The following is a 23499-nucleotide window of genomic DNA, read 5'->3' on the forward strand; positions in this document are numbered from 1 at the left end:
CAGGACATCTAAAAAGGTAATTAAGGTTAAATGAGGTCATACAGGTATGCCCTAATCCAATATGACTGGTGTTTTTATAAAAAAGGGAAATTTGGAGACAGACTCACTTACAGGGAAAACATCACATGAACATGAAACAGACATCTATAAGTCAAGGACAGAGGCCTTTGGAAGAAACCAAACCTTTCTTGGACTTCTGGCCTCCAGAACTGTGAGGAAATAAATTTGTTTGTTTAAGCCATCCAGTTGGTGGTACTCTGTTATGGCAGCTCTGGCAAACTAATACAAGCTGCCTTTCTTCATGTTATTCCCCTCACTGAAAATGTCTCTTCCTTTCATCCACATCTATCCAAACTATGTCACTGAACATGGAACTTAAACAGCCACGCGGTGAAGTTATCCCTGACAGACACACCAGTCTGATCTCCCTTCCCTTTTCTGATCTAGCAGAGAATTTATAGTCCGTACCACAGATTTTTAGCAATTACTAGCACATAAAAGTAGATGTAAGGATTTCATGAGTTAATACAGGAAAAATGCTTGAAACAGTGCCTGGTATGTGGTGGGTCTAAGTGTTTGCTTTATCTGTTGCTGCTATTACTATTTCCTGATTATATTTTTCTCTAATCAAATCATGTTGCTCACAACTCTTTTTAGTGCAATGCTGAGCATATCAGTGCTAAAAACACTTGTTGACGTATAAAACACTTAGGTCTAACCTTATTTATCACATAGATCTCTCTGGAGCATCTGCTTATCTTCTTTCCTATTCTGTGTAAAGGAAGATAAAATGATAAAAATACAGGGTCTCTACCCTCAAGTTGCTTATAATTGGTCAAAGAATTTTTCACTTCCTTCTGGCAAAATATTTCTGAGGACTTAACATCTGTCAATACTGTGCTAGAAATGGGGAAAAAAGATAAAGGAGACATAGCTCTTGCCTGTAAACAGCTCATTGTCTAGTTGGGCAAAACCCAATTCCATAGGAAGTGAAGAAAAAAGTGGGTTCAGAAAAATTTCACACGAGTCCCGAAGGAAGATGTTTTGGTTCTATTACCGAATAACAAATTAACCCAAACCATAGCAGCTTCAGGCAAATTTTATCAGATTCAGGAGGGGCTTAGCTAGGTGGTTCTGGTTCAGGGTCTCTTATGAAGTTGCAGTCAAGCTATTGGCTGGGGCTGGAAGCATCTCAAGGAGGACCAAGGATTTGCTTCTAAGTTCACTCACACAGTTGTTGGCAGGCTTTGGTTCCTTGTCAGCTGTTAGATTTCATTTCCTTGGCACATAGGCTTCTCTACAGGCTGCCTGAGTGTCCTATGACATGGCAGCTGGCTTCCCTTGGAGTGATTCAAGAGAATACGCAAGAGGAAGAAGTCTCAATGCCTCTTATGACCTAGTCTCGAGAGTCATGGTCACTTCTTATTCTATTTACTAGAAGAAAGTCACAAAGTTCAACGTGCACTCAGAAGGAGGTGAATTAAGTAGTTCCACTTCTTGAAGAATGAAATACCAAAGATTTTGCGGACATTTTCTTTTTTGGCTGTGCCGCATGGCTTGCGGGATCTTAGTACCCCTACCAGGGATCGAACCCATGCCCTCGGCAGTGAGGGTGTGGAGTCCTAACTACTGGACCAACAGGGAATTCCCTTGTGGACATATTTTTTAAACCAGCATAGGAGACTGTGCTGGTTTAAGACATTTTGGGGGGAGGAGGAGGTCACTCAAAGCAGAGGGAAGAAAACTGCAAGGTTTGAAGTATGAAGCAGCATCGAGTATTAGGCTAGAACCCCAAGTAGTACCTAAGGCTACAAATGTAGGAAGGTGTTATAACATGAAGGGCTTTCTACCTCATCGAAAGGAGTTTGCACTGTTATCCTGTAGTGGATGAGGCATCATTATAAAGATTTTATGTGGGGGGTGGAGGGGGCGGGGGTCTCCGAAAATGTGTACTGTAAAATCTGGTGGTAGTCTTGAAGACTAGAGAGACATAAAACTTCATGAAGAAAGACCAGTTTTTTAAAAAAATCTCTTTCAAAGTTCAGATGAGAGATTATGAGGGAATGATTACGAGAATGGTTGAAGGAATGGAGACGTATGGGAGGATCCTAGAAGTATTCAGAACGTAAAACAAGAAATGGTAATTAGTTGTGCGGCATGGGAAGAAGAAAGGATAAAAGACATCAGCCTTGGCAACTGAGTATATGATACTATTTCCCCAAATTATCCACTTTTTTCTTTAAAGTAAAGGTAGAATTTTAATCAGTATAAAAATTTATTCTGGGCTTCCCTGGTGGCTCAGTGGTTGAGAATCTGCCTGCCAATGCAGGGGACACAGGTTCGAGCCCTGGTCTGGGAAGATCCCACATGCTGCGGAACAACTGAGCCACAACTACTGAGCCTGCGCGTCTGAAGCCTGTGCTCTGCAACAAGAGAGGCTGCGACAGTGAGAGGTCTGCGCACGGCAATGAAGAGTGGCCCCCGTTCGCCGCAACTAGCGAAAGCCCTCGCACAGAAACAAAAACCCAACACAGCCAAAAATAAATAAATAAATAAATAAAAATTTATTCTATGAAAATTTAAAAACAAACTATGAAACAGAACTAATGAAACAAAAATACCTGCAACAGTTACTTCTGCAGTTTTGAATTAATAACTTGCACATATCCTGTTAGACCTTTGTGACACAAACTTTTTCACAAAATTGGAATTATATTTTAAACCTTTCCCTTTGCACTTAATATATGTCAATAAAACTTCTTCCATATCATTTTTAATGGCTGAATATTCTTCTGTTGTATGGATGTAGCTTGATTTATTTACCAGAATCCTAACAAACAATGCAATAACGAATACTCTTGTAATTGAATTGTTACACATATCCTTACTTCCTATGATACATTTCTAGAAGAGGAATTGCAGGGTCAGATGTATATGCTCAAGGCTTTTGATACATATTGCCAAACTGCATATTAGAAATGTGCCAATTTTATACTCTGAGCAGTATAAGAAGCCCTGTTTCTTTGAACCCTTGCCAGTATTATCAAGACATAATCACCTGTTAAAATAATACCTGAAGAACAAATTAATGTTTAACATGTTAGGTCACTCATAAGATGGACTTACTATTAAACCTTTATAACACTACCATTCAAAGTTTAAGAGTCTTACGTATATTTTAGGTGAAGAATCTGAGATCCAGTAAGTTACATAATCACCCCATCTACGTAGTGGGAGTTTCTGCCCTAGGTATTATTTTGCAGTGCTTTCTGATTTGCCAGTTTGCTTCACCAATTAAGCTTTTTTCCTGTAATAACCTTCTTATTATATATACCAGAAAAAGGTATACATCTTCATCATCAAGGCCTGGAAGTTAGGCATATACCATTAGTTTAGCACTATTTCTCCTAGCTGATTCCTACCCTGGATTTTATACATTATGTGTTGAAGGAAAACTTAAGACTTTTTATTTTTAAAAAGTGTACCTAATCTTGGATAAGGATCTACTTCATTCATTCAATGGTTCATTTATTCACTGTCTCATTCATTCGACAGTACTTATCTAATGTATACTATGTGTGGGGATAAAGTAGTGAACAAAACAGATGTAGTCTCTGCTCCCATGGAACTTTCATTTTTAGTAGGGAAACAATCAACAATAAAGAAGATAATGATACAATTACAAATGCTATTCAGAAAACAGAGGGTCATGTAAAAGAAAGTAAATGGGGAAAGGAGCTACTTTAGATATGGTTGCCAGGGAAGGCTAGTCAGAAATGATATCTGAATTAAGAACTGAAGGATGAGAATGAGTTAGCCATACAGACATAGAGAAACCACATCCCAGGCAGAAAAAAAAAATTGGAGAGCAAAGGTCCTGAGATGGAGTATCAGTTAAGTTCAATTGAGAATAAGATGCCCTAAAAATAGTAGCTTTAGCAAGACAGAAGTTTACATTTTCTTCACACCAAAATCTGTATGTAAGGAATGCGGGGCTGATATGGTACTCTAGAAAAGTCAAGGACGCATATTTTCACCAGGTTGAGGTTTTGCCACCCTTAGGATGGGGGAGCTTGCATATGACCCAAATTGGCAGCTAGAGTCCTAGGCCATCACATCTATATTCCAGGGTGCAGGATATAAGAAGAAAAGAAGCAAAGGACTGAAGGTGTGCACCAGCTATCTTTTAAGGTTGGTTCTGGAAAGAAGCCACATATCTGCTTATAACGCATTGGCCAGAACTATCACATGGCCACAGGGAGGCTAGAAAATACAGTCTTTATTCTGGACAGCCATATGTCCATGTCTATTACTATGAAAAAAATGGAGAAATTTTAGGGGATAACTAACAGTCGTTGTTTGCTACAGACTGGAAAAAGCTTGGTACGTGACAGAAACAGAAAGGAGGCAATGAGAAGGGTGAGAGTAAGATGAGGTTGGAGAGGAAGGCAGGAGTCAGATTATGTAGTTTTAAAGGTCATGGTAAGGAAATTGGATTTTATTCGATTTCGAGGAAACCACTGCAGGCTTTTAAACAAGTAACATAACCTCATCAAGTTTTTTAAATGATCACCCTGGCTGGTATGGAGAGAATGGTTTAAAAGGGGTGCAGGGAAAAGTGGAAGCAGATAGTATGGATATTGCTGTGCAAGTGATGATGATGGCTTGGACAGGGTGGTAGCATCAGAGGTGATGAGAAGTGGTTGAATGCAGAATAAACACAAGGAAGAGCTGATGAACTGAACCGAGAGTGTGAGGAATCACAGAAGATTCCTACTTTTTTGCCTAAGCAAGTGAGTGAACTGTTGGCAGTACTGTTTACGGAAATCAGAAAGACTACAGGAAGACAATTTGGATTCAAATATTCTGTTTCAGCATATGCTAATTTTGAGATGCCTCTTTTTTATTCCTTGGCATGGTAAGATTTTCAGGATTGTCTATACTTTTTAAAAAATGGGAGGCCTCCCTTTTCTACAACTAGTTATGTACGAAGTCATTCTTCCCTTAATAAGGAATTTTTTTCTCAATCTAAATCGGTAATTTTTCTATAAGATGCATCTTACATTTCAAAAACACACAAAACACATACTCAGTATGGCCTATTTTTCAAGTAAGACAATCTATCAAAGTGAATAGTTTAAAGAAAAAACTCACAACCTACCAAATGGGCAAATTTTATCAATATTAGCAATAAAGACGAACTTTTAGATGCAACAGGACAATATTAAAAATGTACTACTTAGAGTGCTTATTAGAAAGCCATAAATCTAAGAAATGTTGGTTTATTTAATACCTAGAAGCTACCTCTAAGGTAGGTATTAAACAAATTTCACAAACTTATGAAAGATTGGGCACCACTAATAGAACTATTTTAAACTTGTTCTCAACAAGGCTTAAAGTAAATTTATCCTAAACAAATAGCATTCTCAAGAAAACAATAGTGTCAGTGTATTTTTCCCCCAACACTGCTATGCTACACATTTACCATGAAAATGTTTGCTGCTCTATCTTTTCCAGTAAAATACCCAAGGGAACAAAACCCTCAAATTAGACCTGTCTCCTTTTGGAAGTGATTTCTCCAATTTTACCAAAGTTTATACTATTTAAAACTTGTGGGACTTCCCTGGCAGTCCAGCAGTTAAGACTCCGCGCTCCCAATGCAAGGGGCACAGGTTCAATCCCTGGTCAGGGAACTAGATCCCACATGCCATGTTGTGTGGCCAAAAAATAAAAAAATAAAATAAAATTCACAGAATTGGGTGTTGAGAGACCCGAGGCACCATTAAAAACAAACAAACACCCCCCAAAAATTTGTGCTCTGAGTAAACATGGGGATAAAAATAAGGGTCATCTTTTGGCTTTAACAAAGTCCTATGCTCTATATAAGTCAAACTAATAGATTAGAATGGTAAGTAATACTTGATGCTACTATATACATAGACGCATACCCCACTTTTATCATTTCATCTTACAATTCCAAATATTAATAGTTTAACTTTCAAGTTATTAATAGATTAAAATGCTCAATAATACACAGATATATGTATTAATATACCTATATGTATAACATATACTTAGAGGTATAGTCAACATTTTAACACACCATCTTACATAGTAGAAGAGAAAGCTGAAGAGGCAGGAAGGAACTGTTGGGGGAAGGGGAAGAAAAAGGGAAGGAAGAACATAGTGTTGCTGCTCCTTGAATTTTCCTTAAGTAAAAAAACACAATGAAGCAGAATGTTTAATGAAATGAATAACCAGGCAAAACATTTTCTACTGGCTACATCAGCTAATTTATCAAAATACCTTGTACTCTGTAAACGCAACAAAGTCATCTATTATTTTATAGTATGCTTATTTTTCTTGCTATTTATGACTGACAGATGCCTCTTGCCCTTCAGTGATAAATTTTAAATTGAATCACAGTAAATTTTTGGAAGGAAAGGATGATTTTATAAAAGAAACAAAACAAGGGAAGTAGAAATTTTACTTACTCCAAATGAATTGTACTTTACAGTAGTGAATTCTATTACTCAAGTAGAAAGGAATGAACAATGAACTATACAATTCCTAAACACGCATGCAGAGGCTCTTTTTAGGTCCAAAAATGTCAAGTAAAAAGGGAAGTGTTGATCAATACACGAAAGAATAGACAGAGATTTATTATTTCAAAGAAAATAAAATTTCACTTTGACAATTATTTTCTGGGAAGCAGAGACTTCACTCTCCTTAAGTTTCCCCCAAAGCCACCGTAATTTCAAACGGTCTTGGTGACAGCGCAGGCAGTCACTCCAGCTTACGTGGGGACTGGGGAGTGGGAGCGAGAAAAGTGCTATCAATCTAACTCAGCAAAGCTCACCCAACAGTATTTTAAAAACCTGCTCCCCAATATGCTCCCTCCCGACAAGTTAAAAAACAACAACAAAAAAGGAAGCGGGGTGAGTAGAAAATACCAAGGGTTTTTGGCTGAGGGGAACTCACTTCTCAAGAGGTGATGGTGATGTGCTGCCAGTCCCTGGAAGTGCGTGAACAAGCACCGGAGGTTTCGGGGGCTGAGGGAAGAAAAGGGGATAGTGCTCAGATCAGTTTCAGGTGGCTGGAGCGAGGTGGGGCCGGGACGAGGCGGACGTGGAGGGGGGCGGGGTGTCCGACACGAACACAAACACAAACACGTTTCGCGTCCCCAGGGAGGGCGGACCGACGCCACCTCATCATTCCCCGCCCCTGGAGCCCGCGGTCCTCCTCGGACCTAGGGCCCGTGGTCCTTGCGAAGCAGCCCGGCCCCAGGGGAGCCGTAGGGGCCGCAGAGGCCCTGCTCGCTGTAACGACTGCGGAGAAGCTACGAACCTCCCCGCGAGTCGGTGAGAGACACGGTGGAGGCCGCGGGGAGGAAGGTGAGGGAGTGAAGCGCTCCTCCCCAACCCGTCTCGAACGCGCGGGAAGCGGTCTACCCACCCCCAACTCTGTCCCGTAGGCAATCGCCGCTCCCACCTTCCGCCGCCGCCTCGAGGGAAGTCGGAACGACGGGGGTCACGGCGGGGGTCAGAGGGTAAAGGTCTTGCTCCCAGCAGCCTCCGCGGTGGATACGTCGCCATCTTGGATCCGCGGGACAAGAAAATTCATGCGGTGAGTTTTTGGCAAATTTTCGGAAGTCTGGCAGTGGGGCGCGCGGCGGGGGCGGCGGATTCGGGGCCCCCGCAAGGCGGGGGAATGCCTCGGGGCCGGGCCGGTCGCGCCCGGGGTCCGCGGGCAGCGTCCCGGCCCGCCGCTTCCCGTTGCTTTTGTCTCGGCTCCAATCGAGAGAGGGAGAACGGAGCGGGCGGGGAGGGGGGGGTGGTGGCGGTGGAGGGAGGGAGGGGGTGTGTATGGGGAGGGTGGTGGACGGGACGTAAAGCGTCGCTGTAGTCGGGTCGCTGCAGCGGCAGTTCTGGATCCTAGGCCGGGTCCCTTCAGCTGGCGCTGGGGTTTCCCCCAGACTTCTCTCCCCCGGGCTCCCTCCAGCGCGGAGGAGCCTCCGCCGCGCTGCTTCCTGGGGAAGAAGAGAAGGCGGCAGCGGCGGTGGCCAAGGACTCCGGGCCCGCTTTAGACGGCGCTGCCGCCTTCCTGGCAGCTGCCGCGGTCTCTGGCTCTTCACATTCTCTCAATACACGCACATCATCTGCAACTTATGTGTGTTTCTGTGTATGTACACGTAAAAGGTGGGGGACACTGGACTGGCTAACGGGCCTCAGGAGCTGCCAGGCCCTTGGGTACAGAAGGCTATGGGTGGTGGAAGAGAAAGAGTGCAACTGGGATGCTTCCTCTGCTTCCGTACCCGGAGGGTGAAGCTTCCGTGGTCTGGTAGAGACTTAGTCCGGAGAATCCTGGGGCGGCGGAGGAACCCGAGGCGCCTCTGTCTGTGAAGTTGCTAGCCCTAGGTTTCTACTTCCGCCGGGGCCTCTCCACCTTTTGCTGTCTTGGGTCTAACTTAAAAGTTTCGCGGAACAAGTGACTGGGGTTGAAAGAGGCGCTCCTAGTTCTTAGTTTAGGCTCTGTGGTCCGTCTAGGAGAGACAGCCTCTAACTCTTGGTAACTATGGGCCTTGGCGAATACGAGTTTTTTCCTTTTATGAGAACATTTCCAAGGTCTTAGAATTTGCGTTTATTCCAGGCACTGTGGGTATATTACAACTACAAAAGTCTTACATACGGGTACCAACCTCTTGGAAGGAACCTAAACATCAGCTTCCTTCGAATCCTAAGAGATGCCTTCACTTTTCAACATCCAGAAGACCGAATGCAACACATTTTGTTTCAAAACTCTTGGTCAAAGAATCCTACTCCTTTCTTAATCTTCTGGACGGTTTCTAATAATTAAATACAGTGATATCAACCCTTAGATTCTTGGCGAAATGGTAGGAAGTACCTAGTTAGAATCTGTTCACGAGGGAGGCCATGCTTGAATTTAGAGTTCAAAGTTGAACAGATTTTCTGTCATGCTTGATTTTAGGAATTTCTAGACCTCTAGAATCATAAGTACAGCGTTATTTGCCTCTTAAAACAACATAAGTGGAAGTAATAAAGTAGGGGGGCGGGGCTTAGAAATTTGAAAATATCTCTTTACATACCGGGTTTATGTTGTTGTTTGGGAATACTTGGTATATTTGACGAGTTATTTCCCAAACGCCAGTGAAGACATCTCTTTTGCAATTTTGGAAGATAACTTTATCCCAGATTTAAAGGGTTGCTTAAGAATCACAGTGGACTGGAATGGCTAAATGGCTACATTCAGGTGGTTTGACGTGTACATTCAGATCTCTTTTCATTGAAATACTTCTTAATGGACCAAGATCTTTAGTTAACTTTGTATGTTGAACTCCGCTTCAGTTTGTAGTTCTCGTGTAATATTAAATCTAAAGGAAAAATACAAAGTGCGTGTAAAAAAAAAGACAAAACTTCTCCACTTCTTTTTTGACTTTGTAAGATCCTCATTTAATTTTAAAAAGGTTCTTTACTCTCATTTTTTTTCCTGAGGGCTTGAGTTGCAGTGACTTCTGTGATTACTTTGTATTGTATTTTAGATAGGAATTGAGAAACTTTCACATTTTTTGGCATTCTAATTAATGTAAGCATCATTTGTTGGCAGAACCCTTTTATTCTAAGTATACTGTATAGCGATATCTGTAGCCTAATCTGATACTCTTGGGGAATTAGAATTGCCTGTACATTTAACCAAGCAAGAAATACAACCTTTTAAAGATTTTTAGTTTCTACAATACTTTAGTTTTAAAGTAAATTTATATGGCAGAAAAATGAGGACAAAATGCATGAGTGACTTATATTCCCTTCCATTTCGAAGTACTACTTGATCTTGGAAGATAAACCTCAGAATGATATTCCTCCCCAAGAGAACTAGTTACCTGTGTTTTTACTTAATAACCTTGAATATTTAATTTACTTTTTGATTTTTCATAGGTACTTCACAGTTAGTTATAATCTGAAAATTCTCTTTGTTCAAAAGTAAATACTTAGATTTATGAGTAGATTTCATTAGAAGTGCTTCTAACCCAGTTGTTTTGGTTCTTATCTCTTCAGCAGATACTGGTATTAGAAGTATTTGTATTTTGAAAGACCTTTACAGAATTTTTTGCAACCCGTGGGAAGTTAGAGTTTTACCCTTTTTACTCACAAATATGCTTCATAAGATTTTCTAATAATACAGAAAAATAAAGAAAAGGTATGCTTCACACCTAAATATGAAATAATGACTAGACATTATTCGATTGGTAAAAATAAGGTAACTATTCTTTGCTCTTTAAAAAGCAGTGTTAAACAGTATTTTTTAATTGTCAACATTTTTAACTGTAGGAAGTTCATTTGTGATGATTACATATTTAAAGGCAAACTTTCCATGTGCTTGCTTAATAGGCATTTGAGGACAATTTATGCAAACAGTGATACAATCTTCAGAAAAGATACTACTAAATAAGATTTTGTTACCTAGACTTCTAGTGGATTTCGTAGCACAAAGAAGCAAAAGAAACCAAGGTACCAGGTAGGGCAGTTTTAGAGGCAGAGTTAATCTGAGTTGCACTGTAATGTTTGAATAGAATTACATGCAATATTGGTATCACAATATTGATATCAAAGGATCTAGTGCTGTGACAGGAATCATTCTGGTTGATGATACATGTGATTGTTCTTCCTTACTATGGATGATTTCTACCCATAATACTTAGAGGAGTTGAATTTCATTGTGACTTTTACTAGGTATTTTTGGAAAGATCTATACTAAAATTGGTGTCTGTTGTAGAACGTCTACCTTCGAAAACAAATAGAATGAACACTAGGGTTTTAAGGTTTTAAAATTATTTTGTAATTTTTAACTTGGTTTTGTGCGTTGAACTTTTCCTTCTTCAACTTAAATACTATATATATATATTTTTTTCTTGTTGCTTTAGTTTTTCTGTTTGACATCCTTTTTTAAACTCTTAAAACTCCTCTCATGACAAGTCATGCTGATATGGCTTGTTTATTTATTTACTTTGTCTATACTATTAGAAATGACTTGGAAAAAAGAATTCCTAATATTTTTTTCTGATATCTTGTTCTCTGAAATACAGATGATAATCTCTTGGTATTATCACTTGGGGATATGCTACATTATGCATTAATAAAATGGTTTACAATGTTTATTTTTTGGTAAGGCCACATAGCTTATATAATCATGAAATGCAAAATGAATTACCTAAGAGGAAAAAAACATAATTTTCCTTTTCTGGACACACTTTAATATTTTGTATATGTTTACACCAGGGACCTAAGTCTATTTAGATATAGCTAGATATTTTGGACATATCTGCCACTTACCCTGAAAGTTTTCCCTTTTTTTGCTTTCATGCATATGTTTTTATGTGGGGCTTGGAGGGGATGGTGGTGGTATTTTTAGTATCACTTCTCTGTTGTTTGACAAATTTCTTATCGTTCAGAACTACTCTGGTGTCACTTTCTTAAAGAAACCTTTCCTGATTTCCCAAATCCTTCTGCTGTACTGCTTTTATTCTTCAAATTTCTATTATTGAATGTATCACATGGTATTGTAATTAACTGTCCATCCCCACCGTCCACCTTAACCTCCACTGGATTGTAAGCACCTGAGAGGTAGGGCTTTGTCATTTATATTTACATTTCTGGTACCTTCTAAGTGCATAATACATAGTAGGTTATCAATAAATATGCAATAAACTGAACTGGTGCCAAATTGTCATTTGACAGTGCAGTCACGTGTTGTTTCCCAATCCACGGGTGGGAAACAACAGATTGGAAAAGGGTATGGGAAGAAGAGCATCCTGCATTCCTTTACTTCCTTGAATCGGTTCTTACAGTTCTGCTTCTTAATTACCTATGGGAAACTAGATAACCAGCTTCTTAGAAAAATGTGTGTGGAGTGAGTACAGGACTGAGGGAAGGTTGTAAGTAACAAAGTGTTTCTGGCAGTGTTAAGGTCTGTATTTCTTGCTGTATTTTGTATGGCTAAGGTCATTGGTTGAAGGAGATACTTTGTGTTTACCCCATAATACATTTACAGTTGTTTAACGTGAGCTTCTATTAGATTTGGGCTTTTTGACATTAGATTCTATGTCCTCCTCCTTGGCCCCCACCTTTTTACTCCCAGTGCCTGACCTAGTGCCTAGTACAAAGTAGGAGTTCTCTAGGTTTTGAATACCATTCTCCTTATGAAAACTGGATGAGATGATTTAATGTATTTTTATTGGCTGTCCAAATTTCCAAAAGCTCTAAAAACTGACTTTTTAAAAAAGCAAGTGTGAAGGCAAATTCCAACTGAAATTGGTAGCCTACTCATGGTCTATCTGTTGTTAACCTGATTTTCTGTTTTGATGCAGAAATATTAGTATATTTGATGGCAAGTGCTGTCTAGGCCACCCTGGGAGGTGTTAGGTCATACGTTATATATATGCTATCTTAACTTTCTAAAATCTGACAAATTCCAATTCTGAGAAATACGTGGCCTTTAAGGGCTTGAATAAGAGATTGTGCACCAGTTTTGTGTCCCTTTTTTGAACTATAGAAATCAAAACAGTAAATGACTTACAGAATTGCATTTAGTGGAGATGCTAACATTTTTTTAATGAATTTATTTATGGCTGCGTTGGGTCTTGCTGCTCTATTTGCAGCGGTGGTGGGGGGGGGGCTACTCCAGCTTCTCTTTGTTCTCTTTGCCTTTGCTTCTCTTTGTTGTGGAGCATGGGCTCTAGGTGTGTGGGCTTCAGTAGTTGTGGCTCGCGGGCTGTAGAGCGCAGGCTCAGTAGCTGTGGCACAAGGGCTTAGTTGCTCCGTGGCATGTGGGATCTTCCTGGACCAGGGATCAAACCCGTGTTCCCTGCATTGGCAGGCGGATTCTTAACCACTGAGCCACCAGGGAAGTCCCAAGATGCTAAACATTTGACTTAAGATCTTAGAAATGTCTCATTTGCCTACGTATTTTTCATTGACTTTTTTTTCTTTTTTTTTCATTGACTTTAATAACTAAAAGCTACTGAAGATACAGAGAGTATATTATTTTAAAAGAGAGTTTGTTCTAGTACTGGGAACATCAGTTTTTTCTCTGCTTTTAGTGAATTGAAAGGTCTCTCCTTATGTGAAAGTAGATGAGAATGCACGCACAGTACATATTTACTTTGCCAAGGAATGATAAAAGAAGCAAGAGGGAGTTTTGTGTTCTGGCACTTTAGGTAACAATGAGTACACTTGGATTTTTTCAAACTTATTGATGTACCATTTTTCCATTTATATATTTGGATGTTGAAACATTACTCCATCTTGTATCAGCATCTGGACAAAATGTAATGACAGATTATGTAATACAATGTGTTTCCGAGAGGAACATTTGGTTTTGTGTCATATCTGGCAGGAATGTGTTTTTGTGTTACTTTTTACATTGTAAATTACGATGCTTATTTTTATTTTTTTGCGGTACGCGGACCTCTCACTGTTACAGCCTCTCCCAAACCCGCGTCCCCTACATCGGCAGGCGGACTCTCAACCACTGCGCCACCAGAGAAGCCCTGTGGTTGTCAGTTTGATGTTAAGTTTTAAAATAAGGTTAAGTTTTAACATTAACATAAAGATAGAACAATCAAACTGTTTTGATTAGTATGAAAATTAGTAAATGGGAATTTTGAAGGCCATTTTATCCTTGGATTGGACTCAGCATCTAGTGTCTTTCTCACTTAATTTAATGCTACTCTATAGGGAAAATCCTGATTTATCAAATTAAGTAGATGTAAGTAGGTTTGTTTTTTGTTTTTAATTGATCATTCTGAAGATTCAGGATCATTTAATTAAATATGGAAATTTGAAAGAGAAGTATTAGGAAATTTGTGTTTCAAGTTTGACTTTCTGGGAGAATGCAACAGCTGCTCACATATTTTAAAATGATAAACATATTCATCAAGAAACACCAAAACATTTAGTAATAATCCTGTGTTATAGTGAGAGTAAGTAATAATATTATATTACAGGTACTACATTTTACACATTTACTTATTGCACAATTATACTTTGAGGTCATGTGCTAACTTTGTCTTGATTTAATAGTGCATGGAATAGTGCTTTAGGGGTGTCGTTTTTATAATTTTATGTGAGTGAGCATGTCTGGCCTTAGATTAGAAAAAATTCAGAGCTATAGAAACTTTCTAATCTATGCACACTTAAGAGAAATTGTACATATATTCATAGACATGTCAGGCCAAACTTTGAGGTCTGTAGCAAAACTATTTAACCTGATGGAAGAGATAGCAGTCTCCGAATTTTAAATTTGATACATGATGCACTTTTGTGTTACGTATCTAAAATAGATATGTATGTATAAAACAATTATATATAGTCCAGTGCTTCAGGGAATTTGACCTCTGACTGCTATTAAGATGTTTCAGAGCATAGTTTGAAAGTGAAGACTTTTTCTTCTCTCTGCAGATGGAAAGTTCATAGAACTTGCTTGTTTTTGAGTAGACACTTTCAACTAAATCCTTTAATTTGAGTGTTTATTTTCTTCTAGACATTGCTGTAAGTGCTGGGTATATATGATGGTGAACAAGACAAGTTTCCGCCTTCATGGAGCTAATGTGTTAGAGGGGGAGACGGATAATAAACAAGTAAACAATTTCAGAAGGTGGCAACTGTGATGAAGAAAAGGGGGATACGGGTACAGTAATTGGTTAGGGATGGAAGGAGGAGACTATTTAAGGAAGATGATGAGGGCAAGACCTCTCTGGAGGTGGCTTTTGAGCAGAAACTGAGAAAGGAGAAAGCCATGCAAAAATCTGGGTCAATGTGTTTCCAGGCAGAAAGAATAGAAGACCCTGAGATGGAGTCAAGTTTTTCATGTTTGATGAAAACAGGAATTTCATCAGTAGTTACTTAGTGCTTTCTGCATAAATAGGGGTAAACTCTAAAGGGAAAAAGAAAAAGATGATTAAGATGTAAATCTTTGTCTTTCAACTGCTGAAAATGTTGTGATGGACCCAGTAATTTATAATACATTTTATGAAGAGTTATAGGGAGGAAGAATTTTCATTTAAGAGGCCATGATGTTTTCTGGATCAGGTGTGGGGGGGTATCTCTGTATTAGTGGAAATTATAAAGGAGAGTAAACTTAAAACTTTCTTTGTGTTTGCATAGAATTATCAAAACCTCTAAAAGATTTTGTTTTTGCAATATTTTAGATAGATTTTTCTAAGAAATTAATCAGTAATGATTTTCATGTTTACTTATACTTCCTTGTACAGTTCAATAAATATTACTATGTGCCATACACTGTTAGAGATGCAGTGAATACTTGAAGTTCACTTTTTGTGGTGCATGTTATGGGTACATGCTAGAGTAGAACAACCTTGTTTGAGGGAGTTAAAGAGTTGGTTTCTGGTCAGTGATGTTTGAACTGGGTTCTGAAGGGTGATTTGGAGTTCACTTAGGTAGGGGAGGATGCGGAATCAGCATTGCAAATACAAAAAGTCTGGAAGACTAGGCTGGATTTAGAGAATGGCACAGTAATCTATCGTTCTTGATGCAGTTCTGCGACCTCATGAGAAGTTGACTGAGGGAATGAATTTGCCATAGTGTGAGAGACTTTTTTTTACATGATGAGGAATAATTAACCAATTTCTTTTTGACAATGCAAGTGAAAATCAGATTTGTGCTTCAGGAGGAAATTTTAGATTCCACAGACGATTTATAATTAAATTTACAAGCTTGATGCTTTAGTGTATTTCTAAAGTTTTTGAAGGATTTTTTTTCTCTCTGTTAGAGAAATTATAGAGTTATTCTGTATTCATATTGGCAGGATTTTTAATTATTAAGAACTTTGAAATTCTGTAGTTTATCTTCCAGAGAACTTGTTATACATATAAACCAATGTCCATAATGAAAAGTTTTATATTAATGGATGGAATTTGTTATGTAAGTTTTAGGGCAGGCAGAGTTTGAATGTTGTTATTTGACATTATTTGCAGGCATGAGATTTAACATTACTTCAGTAAATTAGAGTAATACCAAAAAAATCTAAATTAGCAATATAATCATTCATAGGAGCTTATACCTATAATATATTGCTAGCAGTGCATATTTTACAATGCTGAGGTGTGTGTGTTCTTCAAAATACTGTACATAACAGCTGTGCATTTATTTTAGGTTGCTAGCATTATTTATTCTGACATTGAAAAAAAAAGAGTCCAAATGAATGTTTTTAAATAAAAAGAATTGATTCCCTAAGAATGCAGTTTGAGCAAATTACTACTTTGATAGTATGCATTATATACCACTTTTTCATAGCAAACGTTAATGATTCTACGTGATGACTTGGAGCTGCCCAAGTTGCCTAATTGTTTAGTTCATTTTTGACTGAATAAAATGGAGCTCATTATAACTATTTCCTATTAAAGGGAGTTATATTTTGCTGGAATTTTACATGATTTTGTTAAAGTCTCTGGTACTAACCAGCCTGAGTTGGAATCACCAATTATGCTTTTAATTAGCTGTGTAACTTAATCCTCTCTAAACTTCAGTTTTCTCACTCGAAAAATGTGGATAGGTAACTGTTTACCTCATAAGGTTGATATTAGGAATAAAGCCTCTTGTGGGTGTTTTTGTTTGTTTTTTGCTTTTGTTTTTGGAGTGGGACTTGCCACTTAAATATGAGCTTCTGAGGCGAATGAGAATTAGCCACAATTTGTTTCATAGAGTACACCATGCTTTTTTTTTTATCAAATTTACAAATGTAAACAAGAAGAGTGCAATTTTGTTCTTACAGTCTAGACATGTTTTTCCTACGAGGAATTTTGTTTAGATGGTGTTGTGTTAAGTATTATGTGTAATATTCTGGGTAGCATAGATACATTTTTTTTTAACATTTTTATTTCAGGAAGGAGCTTTTTTTTTTTAAAGTGTTTTCAGCCATTCTCTAATGTGGTTTAATTAATTTATTTATTTTTGCTGTGTTGGGTCTTCATTTCTGTGCGAGGGCTTTTTCCAGCTGTGGCAAGCGGGGGCCACTCTTCATCGCGGTGCGCGGGCCTCTTACTATCGCGGCCTGTCTTGTTGCGGAGCGCAGGCTCAGCAGTTGTGGCTCACGGGCCCAGTTGCCCCGCGGCATGTGAGATCCTCCCAGACCAGGGCTCAAACCCATGTCCCCTGCATTAGCAGGCAGATTCTCAACAACTGCGCCACCAGGGAAGTCCAGCATAGATACATTTTAGCATTGCTATATCTGAAGCATTTGGCATGGTGCATGGCACCTAATAGGCATTTAATAATTCCTTTGTTAAATGGGATAAATCTAATGGGAGAGCATTGACTTAGGACTCGGACTGTGTCTACCACTTACAGCCTGGGTTAGGTTATCTATAGCAAGTTACTTCTCTATGCCTTAGTTTCCATTTCCTTAAAATTAATAAAATATCTTCTCTTAGGCTTATTTAGAGGATCAATTACAGTGCAAAACACCTGACAATAGGTTCTTAGCAATGTTGGTTCCTCTTTTCCTTTATACAGAGTAAATATTTCAGAATTCTGAAGGAAGTTCAGAGGAAATATTTAATATAGCACCTATAATTTACTTTTTGGAAGTTGAGAAAGGTCACTTATTTACCTTTGAGCGTGTGCTCTTCTTTAATGGAGGGATAATATATTATTTTGGAAGACTACCACACTTGGATTCAGAAGATGGGTTCTAGTCTGGGCTCCATGAATTTATTAGCTATGTGTCTGGGCAGATTAGTATTGGAGAACCTCAGCTTTTTAGTCATTTATACCTCCTAATGTTGCTGATGAGAACTGAGGTATTGAAAGCAAAAATGTTTGGCTAACTGTAAAGCATGTGAAATTACGGTAATGAGTCCTGATTATTAGTGGTTGTAATGAAACTAGTAGTTTCTTAAGTTGTGTGGTTCATTTATTCATTCACTCATTCAATTTACCTTGTGGTACTGCTGCATTCATATGGTTTGCCCTTCATTTTTATTTAATTAAGTATTTGGGTATTGGAGTGGGGAGCGTGGAAGAGTGCGGGAAAAAATGATTCTGCTATGTCTCAGGGTAGGCAGTTAATACTTGCATATTTTTTTGCATGATGAGGTCCTGATACTTTCTGTGTAAGTGTATATAACAGGAGGTCTACCTTGTCTTCATTCCCTCTTCATTAAGGGTGAAAGATTTTGAATATTCTGGTTTATTCCTCGTTTCTGTAACCTGTGTTCTTTCTCCTTATTATTGTTAGCCAGACATATTTTTGTGAACATCATGCATGCCTTTTTTCCCTACAAATAAAATTCATTTGTAATTTATAATTAGAGCATTGAGAAGTCAGTGCAGTAGTTTGAAACTGTTGTATATTCTTTGCATTATTTAATGTGTATGAATTTTAAAGATCTTTTGGGTCTGAGCCTTTTGAAGCACTAAAATAAATACCATATAAGGAAAGTAGAATAGTACTAAGTAGCTGCAGTAGCAAAGTAAGGAAAGTGAATCACAGAGTAATGAATTTGGAAAATGATTGTGTATTGAAGGGAAAGGCATTGCTTTTCATGTCACCCTTCTAAAAATCTAGTTAGTGATGGTATGTGCTTGTGAGTTCTGCTGATTGTGATTAATCTCATACTGTTATTTTAAAAAGTTGCTTTCAAGTAAAATATGTTTTCCTTCTAAAAACATATAGTAAAACTCTAGAAACTGGAAACTTGCCACCCCCAATTCTCAGGTTGCTCCTCCATTTTTCATATATCTAAGGCAAATAATTTTAAATGGAGCAAAGACAACTCTCTCCTATCTAAAACTTACATATATAACTTATAAAACTTATAAAATAAACTCCTCCGTATCTTCAGATCCTGAACAAGATACGCCCCTTTATAATTTTTGATGGTTGTAATAATGAATAATGATTGTCAGGTACAGCAGTATGCTCAGGCATCAAATATTGATTTATGTCCACTGTGTTTATTATTCTAAGAAGAAGATGATTTGTTAGCACATTTTAGAAAAGTTTACAAAGCCAAAGTCTTTTTACTTAATTTGCTCCAATTAAGTAGAAGTCATTAGAGAATTCATTCTTCAGAATAGTCTACAACCTGAACTACATGGTTAAATAGATTTTATTTTTATTGTATATGCCAGCCTTGGGCAAATAATGTACATGCCAAAATCCCAAGACATGGTAAAGATATGTATTTTTGCTTTTGCAAAATTAGACTGTCAGTTTTAACAGTATTTCAGAAATAGTGTTTATTTCTGATTTATCAGTTGGCACAGAAAAAGGACAGTTACATTCCTTTGATTTCTAACATTATTCAAATTAATGTATGGAGATTTGAATTTTTTAAAGGGAAGACTCTTGTAATAGAAATGATGTTCTTTTTTTAATATAAATTTATTTATTTATTTTTGGCTGCATTGGGTCTTTGTTGCTGTGCACAGGCTTTCTCTAGTTGCAGCGAGTAGGGGTTACTCTTCGTTGCGGTGCACAGGCTTGTCATTGCCGTGGCTTCTCTTGTGGAGCACGGGCTCTAAGTGCACGGGCTTCAGTAGTTGTGGCTCGCGGGCTCAGTAGTTGTAGCACATGGGCTTAATCGCTCCAGGGCATGTGGGATCTTCCTGGACCAGGGCTCAAACCCGTGTTCCCTGCATTGGCAGGCGGATTCTTAACCACTGCACCACCAGGGAAGTCCCAGAAATGATTTTCTTATAACCTATACCTATTTTGTAGTTTTGGATTCTTGAATACAGATATATATTATTGCAGCATTCCAAGGAAGTAATACTGTTATTGAGTGGCTGAAGCAAATGCGAGGTTATGTGCTGAAGGAGACTGTAGTTTAAAAAAAGTAGTTATAATGGCATATACTTATTACAGAAGAAGTGGAAAATAAAGATGAGGAAAAGAAGAAAATAAAAATGACTTGCAGTCCTGCAAACTAGAAGACTGTTAACCTGGGCAAACATTATTTGTTGTTTCCACTGTTTGTGTGTGTGTGTATGTTTAAAAGCACTCCAGTCTCTTTTGGTTTTTCTCCCTGATATTAAAGTAACAAAAATGAATGTGGAAAATTTGGAAAATTAAGAGAAGTATAAAATAAGAGGAGGGATTTCCCTGTTGGCACAGTGGTTAAGAATCTGCCTGCCAATGCAGGGGACACGGGTTCGAGCCCTGGTCCAGGAAGATCCCACATGCCCCGGAGCAACTAAGCCCTTGTGCCACAGCTACTGAGCCTGTGCTCTAGAGCCCGCGAGCCACAGATACTGAAGCCCGCGCACCTAGTGCCTGTGCTCCGCAACAAGAGAAGCCACTGAAATGAGAAGCCCATGCACTGCAATGAAGAGTAGCCCCCGCCCACCGCAACTAGAGAAAGCCCGCGCGCAGCAATGATGACCCAACACAGCCAAAAATAAAATAAATTTATTTAAAAAAATAAAAGAGATAAAACATCCACAGACAACCAGTCTTTTCATTTTTGTAATAGGGAAATTGGGCTATACTTACTGATTTATCATCTCTGTGTTTTTTTAAAATTTACATCATAAGCATTTTCCAGTGTCATTTAGTATTTACCCAAAATATGATTCTTAATGGCCAGAGCATAACTGACCTAATGATTCCTTATTATTGAACATTCAATTTTATTTTGATTCTCCACTTATATAAGTAGCACTGTGATGAATAGTTTTGTATCTGAATTTTTGTTTACATATTTGGTTATTTCTTTAGAAAACACTTCTGTAAGTATAATTATTATTTTAAAGTATTAGAGGTACTTTCAGTGCTTATTATGTAATTCTGTGTCCTTAGTCGAATTACTTTTCAAGCTTTAGTGCCCTCTCCTGTAAAATAGGTATAATAATGATATTTATCTCGGGATTGTTAGGAGTGAATGACAGTATATGCACAGTGTTTAGCTCGGCCTGTAGCATAAAGGATACCTCTTAGAGGCTTTCCTCAACTGCTCTTTCTTAAGTAGGCCCCTCCTCCTGTAGCATCTCTTACAATTAATCATTATTTAACAGTTTGTCTCATTCCACCACTAGAGGATGAGAAGGGATCAAGTCAGTTTTATTTACTAATGTGTATTTGAAGCCTCATATAGGGCCTGACAAATACTTGCTGAATGTATGAAAAGTTATTTTCCAAAGCTTTTAATATTTACTTGCCTTACAGCAAGGCTGTGCCAGTTTACATTCTCACCAGCTATGTGTGAATTATCTTTTTTACTTTATTGTCAGTGAAACTGAGTATAGTATGGTTGTGTAAAAAAAAAATTGTCCTAAATTTTGAAGGTGTAAGCTTATAATTTAAAAAAAGTTGAATTGTTTTGTTTTTCTGAAGAGTGAATCTTTTTATAGTGTAATTTGTGTTTTACCTGTTTTCTGTTCATATTCTTTATTGTCAGCAATAATAAGAATAAAAATAAGAATAAGAGTAAAATAATTATAATCCTGTTGGTGGTCCCTTCCTAGGCATCCTGTGGGGAAAAGTAAGTAATATTTCCTGTGGGAAAAAGTAACTAATAATTAATATTACACAAATAAATGAAGTTAGCAAACATATAGTGGTACTGTACCAAAATTGGCAACAAAGTAGTTTAAACAGGTTAAAGTGACAATGTGAAAGTTTAAGGAGATTTTTGTCTAATATACTGTAACAACACTAAAAATGTAGCTAAGATGTTATGTTAGTACAAAAATCAGATTATATTTTTACTGTTTTCTTAAGCTTATGCTGTCTGGAGGGCAATTTGATATCCATGGATAAATTTGAAAAGATTAAGTGGTTTGCTAGCGGAGAGTATGCAAAGTAAGATTTAGGTACTTTATTAGATACTTTGTGTGTTATTTATTCATTCATTTGACAAATGTTTAACTCCTATTATGTGTCAGGCACTGTTCTAAGGGAATTATAGTGTACAAAATAAAAAATAAAACATGGTTTGGCAGATGGTGGTGTGGGTATGGAGAGAAAGAGACCAAAGGAGTATGATGTATGTATGGGATTCAGATTTAAATTGGTCATGGAAGTCCTCCCCTAGAAAGTGATTGAGTGAGCCTGTGGTGAGGGAGCAATCCCGTGCATATTCAGGAGAAAGGGGTTCCAGGAAGCGACAAAAACAAGAGCAAATGCCCTGGGAGAGGATGTTTTATGATTTGATGTATTATGATTGAAAAATTGCCGGAAGTCTATGTGGCTGGAGTGTGGTGGGAAGGGAGGAGAATGGTAGATGGGTGAAGAAAAGGTAGGGACTAGAGGTAAGTTAGGAAAGATTTTGTAAAGCCATCATAAGGTCTTTGGCTTTTACTTTATGTAAAATGATCTTACATATACTCTTCACAGTTGTTATGCAAAGTTTGTTGAATGCTTCTCATTTTACAGTTGATTAAATAAAGGTTCTGTAGGACAGCCTATAATTAACTTCTCCAAGTTCATATAGCTAATGAGTGGCAGAACTAAGATAAAAACTTAGGTCTTTGACTTCAAAGCTTATGACTTTTCTTTACACTGTTATTCTTCTTGCTCTAGTATATTTCTGGAGGCATTCACTTTTTTTTTCCCCCCTTAAACCAGGATCCATAGTGTGGATTCAGGTTGAGTGTCGATGCACACGTGTGTGACTGATAGAAAAAAAAAACCCTCAGAAAACAGTTTCCTTACTGCAAGATGCATTCAGATGTTTTCTATTATATATCATGGTAGTTTTGACTCACTTGATTTCATGGCCCACTGTTGGAGTCTGTATTTTGAAAATCACTGCGCTGTTTCTTTTGGAATACCAGAAGTTCCATATTTATCTATGGCTCTGAATTATGCTAAGTGTGGCTTCTGTGTTTACTTAAAAAGCATTTCTTATATCTATAGAACTAGCTCTTAAATTGGGAAGCAAGTGTAATGCAATTAGTAGATTACAAAAATATATATGTAACATTTGAAGATTCATATATGATTTAAATTCCTTGCAGGAAAAACTGTAACTTAGTAAGGAAACTTTAGTTGGCTGAATTAAATCTTGTAGTAAGAGGACAGGGCAGTTAAGAACAAGGAAGCTAATGCTGCTAGTATTACTATTACTGATTTCTGTCAAATGTTTATTATACTAAGATTTTTTTTTAAAGCACATTAATATGTTACTTAAATATTTTAGGAAGATTTAAAATATATTTACATGTATCTCCTATTAAGATTTTGCTTTCTCAGGGCAGGACCCATTTTCATTTGGTATCTATAGGAACTAATGCCATTCTTTTTCTTTTTCTCAAGGTTTTTTCTTACCATTCTTTTTTTTTTTTTTTTTTTTTGCGGTACACGGGCCTCTCACTGTTGTGGCCTCTCCCGTTGCGGAGCACAGGCTCCGGACGCGCAGGCTCAGCGGCCGTGGCTCACGGGCCCAGCTGCTCCACGGCATGTGGATCTTTCCGGACTGGGGCATAAACCCGTGTCCCCTGCATCGGCAGGCGGACTCTCAAC

At 38.0% G+C, this 23499-nt stretch overlaps 1 protein-coding gene across 5 annotated transcripts in view; it reads left to right on the top strand.

Annotated features, from left to right (window-relative positions):
• The first annotated feature begins 7479 nt into the window (after nt 1-7479).
• The window catches only part of CNOT2 (CCR4-NOT transcription complex subunit 2), a 111210-nt gene continuing 95190 nt past the window's right edge, over nt 7480-23499 (top strand). For all 5 annotated transcript variants that reach the window (XM_033409605.2, XM_004281885.3, XM_033409604.2 and 2 more), the window contains exon 1: nt 7480-7626. Coding sequence is in view for 3 of the 5 variants with exons in the window: in XM_033409604.2 (XP_033265495.1) it covers nt 7622-7626 (5 nt within the window). In the remaining 2 variants the exon portion in view is untranslated. The remainder of the gene's footprint in view (nt 7627-23499) is intronic.

This window comes from Orcinus orca, chromosome 11, assembly GCF_937001465.1.
Source record: "Orcinus orca chromosome 11, mOrcOrc1.1, whole genome shotgun sequence".
Lineage (NCBI taxonomy): Eukaryota > Metazoa > Chordata > Mammalia > Artiodactyla > Delphinidae > Orcinus > Orcinus orca.